This window comes from Procambarus clarkii, chromosome 38, assembly GCF_040958095.1.
Source record: "Procambarus clarkii isolate CNS0578487 chromosome 38, FALCON_Pclarkii_2.0, whole genome shotgun sequence".
Lineage (NCBI taxonomy): Eukaryota > Metazoa > Arthropoda > Malacostraca > Decapoda > Cambaridae > Procambarus > Procambarus clarkii.
In genome coordinates, this window is record NC_091187.1 from 23,977,596 (window position 1) to 23,993,856 (window position 16,261).

The window sequence follows — 16,261 nt, forward strand, 5'->3', positions numbered from 1 at the left end:
AGAGCCAAAGTTCAACCCCCGTAAGCACAACTAGGTGAGTACCGGCCCGCCTGCAGCCTTCACAGAGATCACCCTTTTACCCACCTCCTTCACCTATATGACAAAATTGTTGGTAACGACGTTACCCGTTACATCTACGTCATCAACAGGCTGCTCGTTGGGAACACACTTCTGACTGCTGCTGCCCGATGACTTTCATCTACCTTCTGCAACTGCTAGCGGACCCACTGCCCTGCGGATCCCTGAGCCGACCACCAGGGACCGCTCACCATCTGCCCACAGCACCTCTGCGGTTCTCATGCTTGTCCCACTGACAGACGCCGGCATCAGCACCAAGAACAGTTGACTAGGACGGCAAAGCCAACTCCGAAGGCTCGACTAGCTCTGAAGACTCGACCGATTCCAAAGATGAACCCAAGGAAGCCGACCATGATGACTCGACAGACTTCCATGCTTCAGTCGATGACACCGGCTCTCCTGCCCTTTATGTGGCCGCCCGGGCACCATCTTGCCCTGCAGATCCCGCACTGGCACCAACTGGACTGACAGGAGCCCAAGCTGCCTCCTCCGGGTATATTTATTTATTTATTTATTTATGCATATACAAGAATGTACATAAGGAATGTGAGGATACAATTATGGTAATTACAGTCTTGTAAAGCCACTAGCACGCGCAGCGTTTCGGGCAGGTCCTTAATCTAAGAAATTTTTAAGGAGGTAAATACTTGCAAAATTTATAGACAAAAAATGATAACAGATTACATGGAATGAAAAAAAAAAAGATGAGAGAAAATTATAGGTACAGTATATTAAAGCACATAGGTAGCTATGATTGATTGCAATGACAGCTTAAAATGGTAGTTGACAACAAATTGGTAGGCACAATACAGCAGAAACAATATAAGATTGATTGCAATAACAGCTTGAATGGTAGTTGATAAAAATTGGTAGTCACAATACAGCATATGGCTAGCACATAAAAGAAGACAGCAATGAACACAATGATAAGGTTGTTTGATATTACATAAAAATTAGGAGATTGGGTACCACTAGGTACAGAGCAAATTTAAAGCTCAGTGTAGGAAACTAAATAGATGAAGTTAGGTACTTTTTGGTTTTGCTTTTAAATAAGGCAAAAGTTTTACAGTTTTTCAATTCACTAGGGAGTGAGTTCCATAGACTAGGTCCCTTAATTTGCATAGAGTGTTTACACAGATTAAGTTTGACCCTGGGGATATCAAAGAGATATTTATTTCTGGTGTGGTGATAATGGGTCCTATTACATCTGTCCAGGGAGAGTTTCAGAGCATGGTTTGCATTTAAGAACAGGGTTTTGTAAATGTAGTTGACACAAGAGAATGTGTGGAGGGAGTTAATATTTAGCAAGTTTAGAGATTTAAACAAGGGAGCTGAGTGTTGTCTGAAAGCAGAGTTAGTTATTATTCTGATAGCAGATTTTTGCTGTGTGATGATGGGCTTAAGGTGGTTTGCAGTGGTAGACCCCCATGCACAGATCCCATAATTAAGATAGGGATAGATTAGTGCATAATATAGTGAGAGGAGAGCAGAGTTAGGAACATAATATCTGATTTTGGAGAGTATACCAACTGTCTTAGAGACTTTCTTAGTTATGTGTTGAATGTGGGTGCTGAAGTTGAGTCTCTTGTCTAGGAATAGGCCAAGAAACTTGCCATCATTTTTATTACTGATGTTAATGTTGTCTATCTGTAGCTGAATTGCATTTGATGATTTGCTTCCAAATAAGATGTAGTAAGTCTTTTCGATGTTTAATGTTAGTTTGTTCGTTGACATCCATAAGTGGACTTTTTTTAATTCATTATTCACAACATTATTTAGTGTATGTGGGTTGAGGTTTGAGTAGATAAGGGTAGTATCATCAGCAAACAATATAGGTTTGAGAATATTAGAGACATTAGGCAGATCGTTTATATATATAAGAAATAGAAGAGGTCCTAAGATGCTGCCCTGTGGCACTCCAACGGTAATTGGTAGAGTGGAAGAAGTTGTATCATTGATGGTTACATATTGGTGTCTGTCACTAAGATAGGATCGGATGTAGTCAAGGGCAAGGCCTCGGATTCCATAATGCTGGAGTTTAAATAAGAGGTAGTTGTGATTAACAGTATCAAAGGCTTTTCTTAGGTCAATGAAGAGTCCAATCGGAAACTCATTTTTGTCAAGGGCTGAGTAGATAATGTCAAGGAGACTAATGATTGCATCATTGGTACTCTTTTGGGACAGGAAGCCAAACTGGCAGGGGCTGAGTATGTCGAATTTTACGAGGTAGGAATAGAGCTGTTTGTAAATAATTTTTTCAAATATTTTTGATAGAATGGGTAGATTTGATATTGGTCTATAATTGTTTATGTCCGCCGGATTGCCTCCTTTATGGACTGGCGTTACTCTTGCTTTTTTGAGGATATCAGGGAAGGTGTGACACTCTATAGATTTGTTGAACAGTAGTGCTATGGGTGGGGCAAGGGCATGGGAGGCTCTCTTGTACACAATGGACGGAATTTCACTGGTGTTCCCTGCCTTGGTTTTTAGAGAGTGTATGATGGACACAACATCTGCCGGGTTGATTGGTGAAAGGAGAAGAGAGTTTGGATAGCTGCCTGAGAGATATGTGTTAATATGTGTCTGAGTCTGTGGGATTTTACTGGCAAGATTAGCACCAACCGATGAAAAGAAACTATTAAATTCATTTGCCATTTCTAAATCAGTTGACGGTATATCCCCATCCTTGTAGAGTTTTATTTGGTTATGTGAGTGTTGTTTAGTTCCTAGGATACTAGAGATAGTTTTCCAAGTGTTTTTCATGTTGCCTTTTGCTTCATTGAATCTATTCACATAATATGCAAGTTTTGCCTTTCTTATGATACTGGTAAGCATTGATGAGTACCTTTTAGCTACTTCCTTTGAAACTAGGCCAATCCTAACTTTCTTTTCATATTCATGTTTCTTGTTGATTGAGTTGAGAATGCCACTTGTGAGCCATGGATTGTTTAATCTTTTGTCAGTTACTTGCTTTGTAAGAAGGGGACAATGAAGGTTGTAGAGGCTTAGAGTTTTGGAGAGGAAGAGGTTAGCTAATGAATTTATATCATGGGTATTATTGAATTCAGAATCCCAGTTAATATTGTGAAGTGCCTCTGTAAGATTGTCTAAAGCTGATTCACTGTGTAGCCTAAATGAAAGTTTCTTGCTTTTTGGTGGTGTTATGTCCATGTTCGCTATGAGAAAGGTAGGATAGTGGTCAGTTGTTCTGTCGTAGATTATACCAGATACAAGGGGAGCTGTTATGTTTGTCCATATGTGGTCCAAGGTAGTGGCTGATGTTTGAGTGACTCGGGTAGGTTTGGTGATTGTGGGGATTAGCATACAGGAGTTCATGCTGTTAAGGAAATAGTCAACTTGAGAGCAGTTTTGTTGCCCCAGGTCAATATTAAAGTCTCCTCCCAGAATGATGTGGTTTTTGTTGAGATTGTTGTTTATAATAAGATTCCTTAGGTTGTCTGAGAAAGAAGCTATGTTAGTATTAGGAAATCTATAGATGGCTCCAATAGTCAAAGAGGATTTAAGGGATTTAATTGTAAACTGAGCAAAAGTATATTCACAGTAGTCATCCCTGTCACTAATAACACTGTTGCAGATAAATGTATCTCGGTAATATATAGCTGTGCCACCACCTTTTTTATTAGGCCTACAGTTATGAATGGCTTTATAACCAGCTAAGTTGTAGAATTGGGTATAGTCTTTATTTAGCCAAGTTTCTGTTAAAATAATGAACGATAGGTTAGTACCTAGTGCTGTGAGTAGTGCATTTAAATCGTCAAAATGTTTACCAAGTGATCTAACATTTTGGTTATAAACTGATAGATAGGTGCTATTTTGGAGTTTGTTTTTAGCCTGGTGTGCTGTGAAATACTTGCAATAATGATGATCAATGTGCTGGTTGGTGTAGATATGAGACAGAAGATTTTGATCAGGATCAATATCAGTGTGCACAGAGATGCAGAGGGATCACGATACAAGATACACGATAAAGCAAAACACAAGAATAAGAGCAGATACAATAAAATAGTAACAATTTAGAAGTAAAATAAAGATCCAATAGATAGCCAGGGAGGACACAGAAGTTACATAAAATAAAACAAAAAATCAGTAGAGACTGACAATATAAATGTAAAATAAAAAATAATAATCATAAAAAAAATGATCTTGAAGATAATTAGCTTAGTAATGGTTAATTAACAGGGTAATAAAAAGCCCTAGGTTTAGTGGCAAGGGGATTAACTAAGAACAAATAATTAAGAGTATAAAACAGGCAAAGATGACAAACAAAAAATAAAGTAAAAATTAAAATAAAAATAAAAATAAACACCTTTGGAAAGGAAAGGCAGAGCTTAAGTACACTTTGGTTGTATGTGAGACTACAAATTATGTTCTGGTTATTCAGCTGATATCCCACAGTCATCCAGGAAAGAAGTGAGGTGTGCTTCAGTGGTTATGACATAAGTTTTTCCAGAGTCAGTCTTCCTAGCTATTATTTTACCATCGCGCACAAAACAGTGTTTAATAGCAGTGGATCTATTGCGAATTCCACGTAGTTTAAATAAGAGATTTTGTCTGAATCTGGTAAGACATTCGTTCACATAAACCTTGGATTTCCTAGCGACTGCAGCAGTGATAAGGTCTGACTTGCGGGAGCAGCTATCTAACTTCACGTGTATCCTTCTGTTGTTTGCACCAGATGATTTGGTACCCACTCTATAAGCTGACTTAATGTCTCTTGCTTCGATTGAATAATTCAACTTAGTACGCAATTCCTGGATCACGATGGCAGTACAGTCTTCTCTGTCAGTTTCATGGGGAAAATCCTGTGATGAGATGATGACAGAATCAAGGAGCTTAAGTTGGTCTGATTCGTCTTGGGTTGCAGTGTGTTGCTGTTGTAGGGAGTTAAAGTGGTTCTCTAACTTTTGTAACATCTCTTCTTGCTTCTTAGAGGTTTCTGCTGGTTTAAAGTTAGTAACCGAGATCCGAAGAGAGCTTAATTCATGTTCAAGGTGGCCGACTCTGGCAGACAGATCTTGGTTAGCCTTGTGCATTGCCAAAGCATCACTCTGAAGCTTCATTATCAGGTCCGACTGCTCTCGGATTATAGACTTTTGGTCATCATGTATTTGAGTCAATAATCTGAGCCATGGATTATCAGCGGGACGCTTAAAGTCAGTACATGGGGAGGCAGCTCGTTTAAGTTGCTCCATATGGTTACATAACTGTTGTAAGGCTCGAGTCAGTGACGACGCTTCAATCAGCTGGGAAGGTTTGTTATTGTTGACGCAGGGAGGGTCGGTACTCCCCCCGGTAGCCCCTAAGGGGGAGACAGCCGCATTATTCCTGTTGCTAGCTTGGCTGGTTGGGTTCATCCTGATAGGTGTGCTATCATTCTTTACGGCCTTGCCGAGCTTAGAATTGTTTAGCATGGTAGCAGCAGAGATGTATGCAGCAGATGGGGTAGACTTGTTGATATGGCAGCAGCAAACGTCAGGTTAGCTTCCTCCAGGGAGCAACACTAATGAGGTCGAGATGAGGTAGTAGGTTAGGTTTTGTCGAATATTTCGGTCACATTTAGGTCACTGGGTACTTAGCTGCCTTCTGGGGTTGTTACATCATGTTAGGGATGTTGTGGGCTCAAGGAGCAGCTGATAAAGTTGGAGGGGGAGCAGGGTCGTCAGGAGCCTGATTTACGTCACGATAGTATTTCACGATATCCGATGTGACCGCGTACTTTCCAAAGAAGACGAATGGCACTACTCACAGAAATCACAATTACGTGATGTATCAAATGAACAAATCTACAAGGGCCGTGACGAGGATTCGAATCTCCGTCCGAGAGCATCCCAGACGCTGCCTTAATCGACTGAGCTACGACATGGTCAAAAGGAGTTGAAACCGAAGTTCGAAGTTCTACTGAACTTACTGGATCCTGCACCCTCTCCGAGGTACAAAGCAGGGTTTTACACAACTTTTTCCATGCACTCGAGCTATGTCAATAGGCCGTTCTCCCTCTTGTGATTTCTGTGTGTAATGAAGTATGGGCGAAGAGGAGGAACGGCCATATTGACATAGAGTCAAATAGAGAGAAAGTTCTGGGAGTTGATATCACATCAAACCTGTCATCAGAGACCCACATCAAAAGGATATCACCATCGGCATTTACTAGACTGGCCAACATAAGAACTGCCTTTAGAAACTTGTGTAAGGAATCGTTCAGGACCCTGTATACCACTTATGTCAGACCAATCCTGGAATATGCAGCTCCAGCTGGGAGTCCATACCTAGTTAAACTCATGATAAAGTTAGAGAAGATTCAGCGGTATGCCACTAGACTCGTCCCGAGAGGTATGAGCTACGAAGAAAGGCTAAAGGAGCTAAACTCACATCCTTGGAAGACGGAAGAGTAAAGGGAGACTTGATAACCATCTACACCATTCTCAGGGAGAATTGACAGGGTGGACAAAGACAAACTCTTTAGCACAAGTGGAACACGAACATGGGGACACAGGTTAAAACTTAGTACCCAAATGAGCCACAGAGACATTACAAAGATTTTTTCAGTGTCAGAGTAGCTAACAAATGGAATGCACTAGGAAGTGATGTGGTGGAGGCTGACTCCATACACAGTTTCAAATGTAGGTATGATAGAGCCCAGTAGGGTCTAGGATCTGTAGACAAGTTGATTGACGGATGAGAGGCGGGACCAATATACACCACCTTGAGAACATTGTATACATCACCTTAAGAACACTGTATGCATCACCTTGAGAACATTGTATACATCACCTTGAGAATATTGTGTACAGCACCTTGATAATATTGTACACATCACCTTGAGAACATTGTATACATCACCTTGAGAACATTGTATACAACACCTTGAGAACATTGTATACAGCACCTTGAGAACATTGTATACAACACCTTGAGAACATTGTATACAGGACCTTAGAACATCGTATGCAGCACCTTGAGAACATTGTATAAAGCACCTTAATAACATTGTATAAAGCACCTTGAGAACATTGTATACAGCACCTTGAGAACATTGTATAAAGCACCTTGAGAACATTGTATACAGTACCTTGAGAACACTGTGTACAGCACCTTAATAACATTGTATACAGCACCTTGAGAACATTGTATAAGGCACCTTGAGAACATTGTATACAGCACCTTGAGAACATTGTATAAAGCACCTTGAGAACATTGTATACAGCACCTTGAGAACATTGTATACAGCACCTTGAGAACATTGTATACAGCACCTTGAGAACATTGTATACAGCACCTTGAGAACATTGTATAAGGCACCTTGAGAACATTGTATACAGCACCTTGAGAACATTGTATACAGCACCTTGAGAACATTGTATACAGCACCTTGAGAACATTGTATACAACACCTTGAGAACATTGTATAAAGCAACTTGAGAACATTGTATACAGCACCTTGAGAACATTGTATACAACACAGGTGAACATTGTATAAGGCACCTTGAGAACATTATATACAGCACCTTGAGAACATTGTATACAGCACCTTGAGAACATTGTATACAACATCCTTGAGAATATATTGCACCTTGATAACACTGTTGGTATCAAGATTATGATTTTTAGGAATATAGCTTTTCCTTTTATTTATTTCGCGTGCTCTTAATTTACAAGTGGTACTCTATAGATTGTCATGATATGATATAGTTGGATTATTCCTACGCTGAAGTCAGTGTAATAAAATCAGTTTTTGTGATTAACGATATATAGTATATAATAATTATATAAACGCGCACTATTCAATTGATTTTTCACGGTTCCTGAAAAACCACTTCAATTGATTTTTCAGACATCCATGTGTGTGCAGAAGCCCTGGTAGACATAATGGAAATCTACAAAAGTGGCAGCAGGAAAGACTCAATTACAGACCTGTATCAGTGACAAGTGTAATAGTCAAAATATTGGAAAAATATAATAACCAATTGGGCTGGATAAATAACCTGGATAAAAATTATATAATAACAAACAGTATGGTTACCATCTGGAAAATCTTGCATGTGTAACGAATTTCTGTAGTTTGTATGATAGAGCCACAGAGAATTTACAGGAATGGTTGGGTTGAATGCATTTATCTGGACCCAAAAAAAAGGCTTTCGACAGAGTCTCACATAAGAATTGTTAAATAGAAAATAGACCACACACAACCTACAAATTATGTTAAAATATTTTTAAAAAACTCTAATAAAGAAAGAGATCTAGGGCCCCGGATGTGTCTAGATAGAAAACTATCATCTAAGAACCACACAAAGAGCATTGTTTGGGGAGCTTATAATATGTTTTCCAATTTCATAAATTTTTTCAATGCATGATTCGTGAAATGCTAAAGATCTTATTCACGACCTTTGTGAAATCAAAATTATGCAGTGAATATGATTATGAATATGCAGTGGTTGTATGGTGCCCATATCTTAAGAATCACATATGCAAACTGGAAAAGGTTTGCCCCAAACCTTTTCCCTAATTGCCCCAAATTGTCAGAATTTTCATGACTGGCAATCTTGAATTTTCAAGACACAAAAGTGATTCCATGCACCCGCCAAACCCCCTGTTTATGAATGAAAATGGTTTACACATGACTCACAACTGATTTCGTTCGAACACTTCCGGAACAAGTGCTTCACTGACGAATTTTGTTCGAACCACAATGCTATATATGCTTCACCCACGTACTACAAATACAAATAATCTCCGATAGAACCTGAACACCTAACCCAACCTTTGCCTAGTAGTAGTAGTAGGCATCCTTCAGTCTCGGGAGACTATGGAGTTGCGCCCTAGTTGTCAATCCTGGTGCAGCGTCTGGTGTGACTGATGAGGCCAATCCGAGAGTGGCAGTCCATTCCACACCGAGCACAAACGAAGTTCGATTCTGGTCTGTCTTCCTGGCTACCGGCTTTCCTTCTCTGTCTCTTTGCCTCTGATTCCTTGGCAAGTGATTCCTCGAACTTGGAGAGACCTCTTTGAACAGACTGCCTCCAGGTTGAACGGTCTGCAGCCAGTGTCTCCCATATAGCAAGATCGACGTCCATTGCTTTCAGGTCCCTCTTGCATACGTCTTTGTACCGAAGCTGTGGCTTGCCTGTTGGACGCTTTCCCTGCATCAGCTCTCCATACAGGAGATCCTTGGGGATCCTGCCATCGCCCATTCGCACAACGTGCCCGAGGCAGCGCATTCGTCTCTGTTTCAGCATTGTGTACATGCTAGTGATTCTTACTCTCCTCAAGACGTTGTTGTTTGTCACCTTGTCCTGCCAGGTGATGTCCAAGATGTGTCGAAGGCAGCGCATGTGGTAGGCATTCAACTGTCTTTCCTGACGGGCGCGGAGTGTCCAAGACTCACTGCCATAAAGAAGAGTGCTCAGGACACAGGCTCTGTAAACCTGAATCTTAGTATACTCAGCCTATTGTTAGCCCACACTCTCTTTGTCAGTCTGGACATGGTAGTAGATGCCTTACCGATGCGTTTGTTTAGCTCCGTATCAAGAGAGAGGGAGTCAGAGATTGTGAAGCCCAGGTACACGAAGTCGTGAACGACTTCCAGTTTGGAATCGGAGATGCCGATGTCAGGTGGGGAGTCCACTCCTTGTCCCATGACTTGTGTTTTCTTCAGGCTGATGGTGAGTCCGAAAGCCTGAGAGGCCTCGCTGAAGCAGGTCATGAGCCGTTGGAGATCTTCGGCTGAGTGGGCAGTGACTGCTGCGTCGTCGGCAAAAAGGAAGTCGCGCAGACACCTCAGCCGAACCTTTGTCTTGGCACTCAGCCTGGCGAGGTTAAAGAGCTTTCCATCCGACCTGGTCCGGAGGCAAATGCCTTCCGTGACAGATCCGAAGGCGTGCCCCAGCATAACTGCGAAGAAAATCCCGAATAGGGTTGGAGCCAGTACGCAGCCCTGTTTTACTCCACTTCGGATGTCAAAAGCGTCTGATGTTAGGCCATCAAAGACCACGGTGCCCCTCATGTTCTTATGGAAAGATCTGATGATGCTGAGGAGCCTGGGTGGGCATCCGGTTTTGGGGAGGATCTTGAATAGGCCATCCCTGCTGACGAAGTCGAAGGCCTTCGTCAGATCTATGAAGGCTACGAAGAGTGGCTGCTTCTGTTCCCTGCATTTCTCCTGCAGTTGTCTGAGGGAAAAGACCATGTCGATGGTGGACCTGTCAGCTCTGATTCCGCATTGTGATTCTGGATAGACTCTCTCTGCAAGTACTTGGAACCTCTTCAATGCTACTCCAGCAAACAGCTTTCCGACAATACTGAAGAGGGAGATTCCACGGTAGTTGTTGCAGTCGCCCCTGTCACCTTTATTCTTATATAGCGTGACGATATTGGCATCCCTCATGTCCTGTGGCACCTCTCCTTCCCAGCAGGGGCAGAGAATTTCATGCAGCTCCATGAGCAGGCTACCTCTGCAGCACTTCAAGGTCTCAGCAGGAATGCCATCTTTGCCAGGAGCTTTACCAGAAGCAAGGGAGTCTAGGGCATCGCTGAGTTCTTCGAGGGTCGGCTCGCTGTCGAGCTCCATTAACACAGGCAGACACTCAATGGCGCTCAGGGCGTCTTCGGTGACCACATTGTCCCTGGCGTATAGCTCAGAGTAGTGCTCGACCCAGCGCTTCAGCTGCAGTGTCTGGTCCTGAATCACCTCGCCAGTGGCGGATTTCAGAGGAGCGGTCTTCCTCTGGATTGGGCTGAGGGCCTGCTTGATGCCGTCATACATTCCCCTTACATTGCCTGTGTCCGCTGCAGTCTGTATCTGGGAGCAGAGCTGGAGCCAATAGTTGTTGGCACATCGCCTGGCGCTCTGCTGCACTTTGCCTATATATGCACAATATGCTAATATATTATATATTAATTAATACTTAAGAAAATTCCCGTTTTGAATGAACAGCTTGTAACAATTTATGAATGCACCTGTGGGGTCGACCGCTGGATGTAATGGACTTGAGTCAAGGATGGGTTGCCCAAACAATTGCCAAAGTCCATTCCATGCACCTGCTAAACCCCTTGTTTATGAATTAAAACGTTTTACACACGACTCACAACTGCTGACGTTCGAACACTTCCAGAACAAGTGCTTCACTGACGACTTTTGTTTGAACCACAACGCTGTGAATGCTTCACCAACGTACTAGAAATTCAAATAATCACAAACAGAACCTAAACACCTAACATAACCTAACCACTGCAAAAATATGAACAATATGCAAATGTATGAGCCCACCTGGAGCTGCCGTGAGGTACAGATGTGTCGCCTGGCCTCTGGTAGTTGGGGTGTTTACCGATTTTGTCGCCAGGGGGTGCGGGCATCTCTGCCCCCCTGCTGTTGCTGCCTGGCTACGTGTTGACGTGGCGAGCTTGCCATGGGAGGCCATCTTCCTCCTGTTGTGCGAGTGAACTCCGTGGGCCTGGAGTTCACTGGTCGTGCTGGATATGCGGACATCGAGATGGTTATGTGCGACATGCTCCGTGTCCCTGTGATGGCCATCTACGGTGTTGAGCTTGTACCTGCCCACCGGGTTGTTCTCAAGTTCGTGAGGGAGGAGGAGTACCATGACTTCCTCCGGCGTTACGAGGGGTGTTCGTTGCCGTTGTCGGGTGGTGCCAGCTCAGTGTCCATCTCGGACCGTAGTGGTGCCCTGACTTATGTCAGTGTGCATGGGGCGCCCTTGGAGTTTCCCGAGGACCTCCTCCAACGTTTTGTCCAGAGGTTTGGCACTGTCGTCTCTGTGCGGGTGAACACGCTCTCCTCCGGGAAGTATGCAGGTAGGCAGACGAACATTCGCACCTTGGGGATGCGCCTGTGGTCGGATATTCCATCTTCTGTCCGGCATATGGGGTACTACGTCCAGGTGTACTATGCCCGGCAACCCCGTACCTGTTTCTGGTGTGGCCTGTTGGGGCATCAGGCTGCCGGATGCACTGCGGCTCCGGTTGCTCCCATCAACCTGTTCCGGGAGGAGGATTTCCCGCCGCTCCCTCTGGAGGACTCCGGGGGTGAGGAGGTGAATGTCCCGTTAGCTGATGAGGCTTCCCCAGCATCGCCCGACCTTCCTCTGGTTGTCGCAGACCCTCCTCCAGATGTTGTGGTGCCGTCGGATGATTCTCCTGCTCCTGTCACTGGCACTGCTGCTCCTGTGGGCCTTCCTGGTGCTCCCCGTGAGGCGTCGCCGTCTTCTCACTCGTCTTCGGCTGCTGTGCCTGGCCCTGCATCCTCACCTCGGATCCCAGCTATGCTGGGTGCTGGGGTGGCTGCAGAGCCTCCTGCTGTGTGTGGTTCGGTTCCCCCTGTGGTAGAGGCTGCTGCCGTTCTGCGTCGAGCATCGGTTCGTTTGGCTGGTGGTGCCCGGGTTTCTGGGTCCGCTTCCGGCTCAGATGATATCCGGCCGGAGCCCAAACATTCCCGCCGTTCGTCTTCTGCCTGGGCCGATGTTGGGGAATTCAGTGCCTGTGGGTCTTCGAGTGTTACAGGTGTGGATACGGGTGTGTCGTTGTCTCCGCGGTTGGTGGTGGCAGAGGTCCATGAGCCTGCTGGTGCCCGTATCACGGGGGTGCCTTCTGTTCCTTCTCAGCCCGGGGACTCTCTGCAGTGGGGAGTGGTGGCTTCCACTGCCCAGGATGGTGTGGATGCTGGTACTGGGCGTAACCTGGTAGTGACCTTGCGGAAGGATGTGTTCCGCCCAGGTTCTCTGCAGTCGTCTGGTGGTGTGCCCGTGGCCGCTGGTGCCCCTGTGGTGGTACCCAATGTTCGGTCCGTTCATGTGAGGACACGCGTTGGGGACCTGGGGGACGTGTTGCCGGCGTCGGTGATGCCGCCAGGTCACTGGAAAGAGATTGCCGCGTTGGTGTTGTTTGAAGGCGCGGCGGACTTTGAGGATGGGAGGTTTCCCTTGCTGTGGGGGCGAGAGGCAGTAACTTGCCTCAGAAGGGATACCATCTGGGTCCCCTGTTTGCAGGTGTTTGTTGCCGGGGTTCCGGATGCCATGGCGTCCTCGTTGGAAGTGGACGACCCTTGGCTGCGGTTGCGCTGGGAAGCGTTCCATGCACGGTTCCCTCGGGACATGTTTCCGGGCAAATATGTCCACTGATTTCCTATTTCTGTGCTTACTTTTGTACTGTGTGCCCTTCTGGCTGTTTGTTTGCCCTCTTATAGTTTGTGCCCGTGCCTCTCCCTTTGTTTGGGGCGAGGCAGGTGGTATGGTGTGAGTGTTTTTATTCATGTGTTTGTTTTTGTGTTATTACTTTGCCCTGTGTGTTCTATTCATGCTTTCATTGTTGTGACTGTGTATGCTGTGCTTTCTTGTAGTATATCATGTTGTTCATACTGATGTATTTGTTTGTCGGTCCTTCAGGCCGGTGATTTTGTTTTGTTGTGTTCTACACTGCTCTACTGTTTTATAATGTTACTATGTTTTTTTGTTTTGTTTTGCTTGCATTGATTGCTTGTTTGTAATTGTTTTCTGTTTTGCGTCTTGTTGTGTATTTCTCATGATTACCTTGTTACCTTCTCAATGTTTTGATAATTGTTGTTCTGGGCTGTCGGTCCTTCTGGCCGGCGGTTTCTTGGTTTTGCTATATTTCACTTGTTGTTTTATTGTATTTATTGTATTTCCTTTGCATGCTTGCATGCAAAAAAAAAAATACAAAAAATAAACATATGCAAATATATAATAATAATAATAATTTATATATGAGAAAATTCCTATTTTCAATGAACAGCATGTTAAAATTAATGAATGAGTCCTTGGGGCCGACAGCTGGATGGAATGGACTTATTCCGAGGACGGTTGTTTACTATTGTAAATGGAATCAACGGATTGTACTACAAGCTTCCTGGATTATGTATGATTATATGCTGCAATTCATTACGGAAAAATAATTATGATATTAAATATCATTCATTAGCAGTAAAGAAAAACTAATCTCAAAAATATAGCTCAATATTACTTTGTTGATAATGTTAAAAACAAAGTGTGATAATTCTTGAAACATCTTGGCACCTCGAAAAGTAGTATTGCAAAGAAACCCTCCCCCCCCACCCCCTTCGACTGAGCATATATATATTTAAGTATGAAGTATAATAAAATGTATTTAGCTTGTTTACGTTTTGCTATCTTTAACGACTGGTTATAGTTTGTTCATAGTATGAACACAAGTTTCCAACACCACTGGTCTAATCTCGGGCAGCCGGGGCGCCTCCGACCACTAGATCGTCTTCGCCCTCATCCAACGACAACAACAACACTAGAGGAAATATTACCTTGTGCCACAAACCCTGTTGTTCGAGGCGCTCCATGTGTGGCTCCAGCTTGTCCTTGTAAGCCTCCACTGCCGTCAGGTAATTCACACCCGTCACAATTATCACCAGACCACCTGCGGGACAGGATGAGTATTAGTACCTAAAGAAGGTGCTGCTTTTTAACACCCAGTGCTAGCAGGCGCTGAGCACCAGACCTGCCAGACAGTGTTCTTGAGCGTGGACGGTGTTATCCACCACCACTGGTGAGTGTGGATGGTGTTATCCACCACCACTGGTGAGTGTGGACGGTGTTGTCCACCACCACTGGTGAGTGTGGACGGTGTTGTCTACCACCACTGGTGAGTGTGGACGGTGTTGTCCACCACCACTGGTGAGTGTGGACGGTGTTGTCTACCACCACTGGTGAGTGTGGACGGTGTTGTCCACCACCACTGGTGAGTGTGGACGGTGTTGTCCACCACCACTGGTGAGTGTGGACGGTGTTGTCCACCACCACTGGTGAGTGTGGACAGTGTTGTCCACCACCACTGGTGAGTGTGGAAGGTGTTGTCCACCACCACTGGTGAGTGTGGACGGTGTTGTCCACCACCACTGGTGAGTGTGGACGGTGTTGTCCACCACCACTGGTGAGTGTGGACGGTGTTATCCACCACCACTGGTGAGTGTGGACGGTGTTGTCCACCACCACTGGTGAGTGTGGAAGGTGTTGTCCACCACCACTGGTGAGTGTGGACGGTGTTGTCTACCACCACTGGTGAGTGTGGACGGTGTTGTCCACCACCACTGGTGAGTGTGGACGGTGTTGTCCACCACCACTGGTGAGTGTGGACGGTGTTGTCTACTACCACTGGTGAGTGTGGACGGTGTTGTCCACCACCACTGGTGAGTGTGGACGGTGTTGTCCACCACCACTGGTGAGTGTGGACGGTGTTGTCTACCACCACTGGTGAGTGTGGACGGTGTTGTCCACCACCACTGGTGAGTGTGGACGGTGTTGTCCACCACCACTGGTGAGTGTGGACGGTGTTGTCCACCACCACTGGTGAGTGTGGACGGTGTTGTCCACCACCACTGGTGAGTGTGGACGGTGTTGTCCACCACCACTGGTGAGTGTGGACGGTGTTGTCTACCACCACTGGTGAGTGTGGACGGTGTTGTCCACCACCACTGGTGAGTGTGGACGGTGTTGTCTACCACCACTGGTGAGTGTGGACGGTGTTGTACACCACCACTGGTGAGTGTGGACGGTGTTGTCTACCACCACTGGTGAGTGTGGACGGTGTTGTCCACCACCACTGGTGAGTGTGGACGGTGTTGTCTACCACCACTGGTGAGTGTGGACGGTGTTGTCTACCACCACTGGTGAGTGTGGAAGATGTTATCCACCACCACTGGTGAGTGTGGAAGGTGTTGTCCACCACCACTGGTGAGTGTGGAAGATGTTGTCTACCACCACTGGTGAGTGTGGACGGTGTTGTCCACCACCACTGGTGAGTATGGACAGTGTTATCCACCACCACTGGTGAGTGTGGAAGGAGTTGTCTACCACCACTGGTGAGTGTGGACGGTGATGTCTACCACCACTGGTGAGTGTGGAAGGTGTTGTCCACCACCACTGGTGAGTGTGGAAGATGTTATCCACCACCACTGGTGAATGTGGAAGATGTTGTCCACCACCACTGGTGAATGTGGAAGATGTTATCCACCACCACTGGTGAGTGTGGAAGGAGTTGTCTACCACCACTGGTGAGTGTGGACGGTGATGTCTACCACCACTGGTGAGTGTGGAAGGTGTTGTCCACCACCACTGGTGAGTGTGGAAGATGTTCTCCACCACCACTGGTGAGTATGGAAGATGTTATC

General features: G+C 45.2%; 1 protein-coding gene across 4 annotated transcripts in view; it reads right to left on the reverse strand.

Annotated features, from left to right (window-relative positions):
- LOC138372410 (methyltransferase-like protein 27) overlaps positions 1–16,261 on the reverse strand; it is a 222,129-nt gene that overhangs the window by 19,098 nt on the left and 186,770 nt on the right. For all 4 annotated transcript variants that reach the window (XR_011230852.1, XM_069337889.1, XM_069337887.1 and 1 more), the window contains one exon: positions 14,399–14,511. Coding sequence is in view for 3 of the 4 variants with exons in the window: in XM_069337889.1 (XP_069193990.1) it covers positions 14,399–14,511 (113 nt within the window). In the remaining variant the exon portion in view is untranslated. The remainder of the gene's footprint in view (positions 1–14,398; positions 14,512–16,261) is intronic.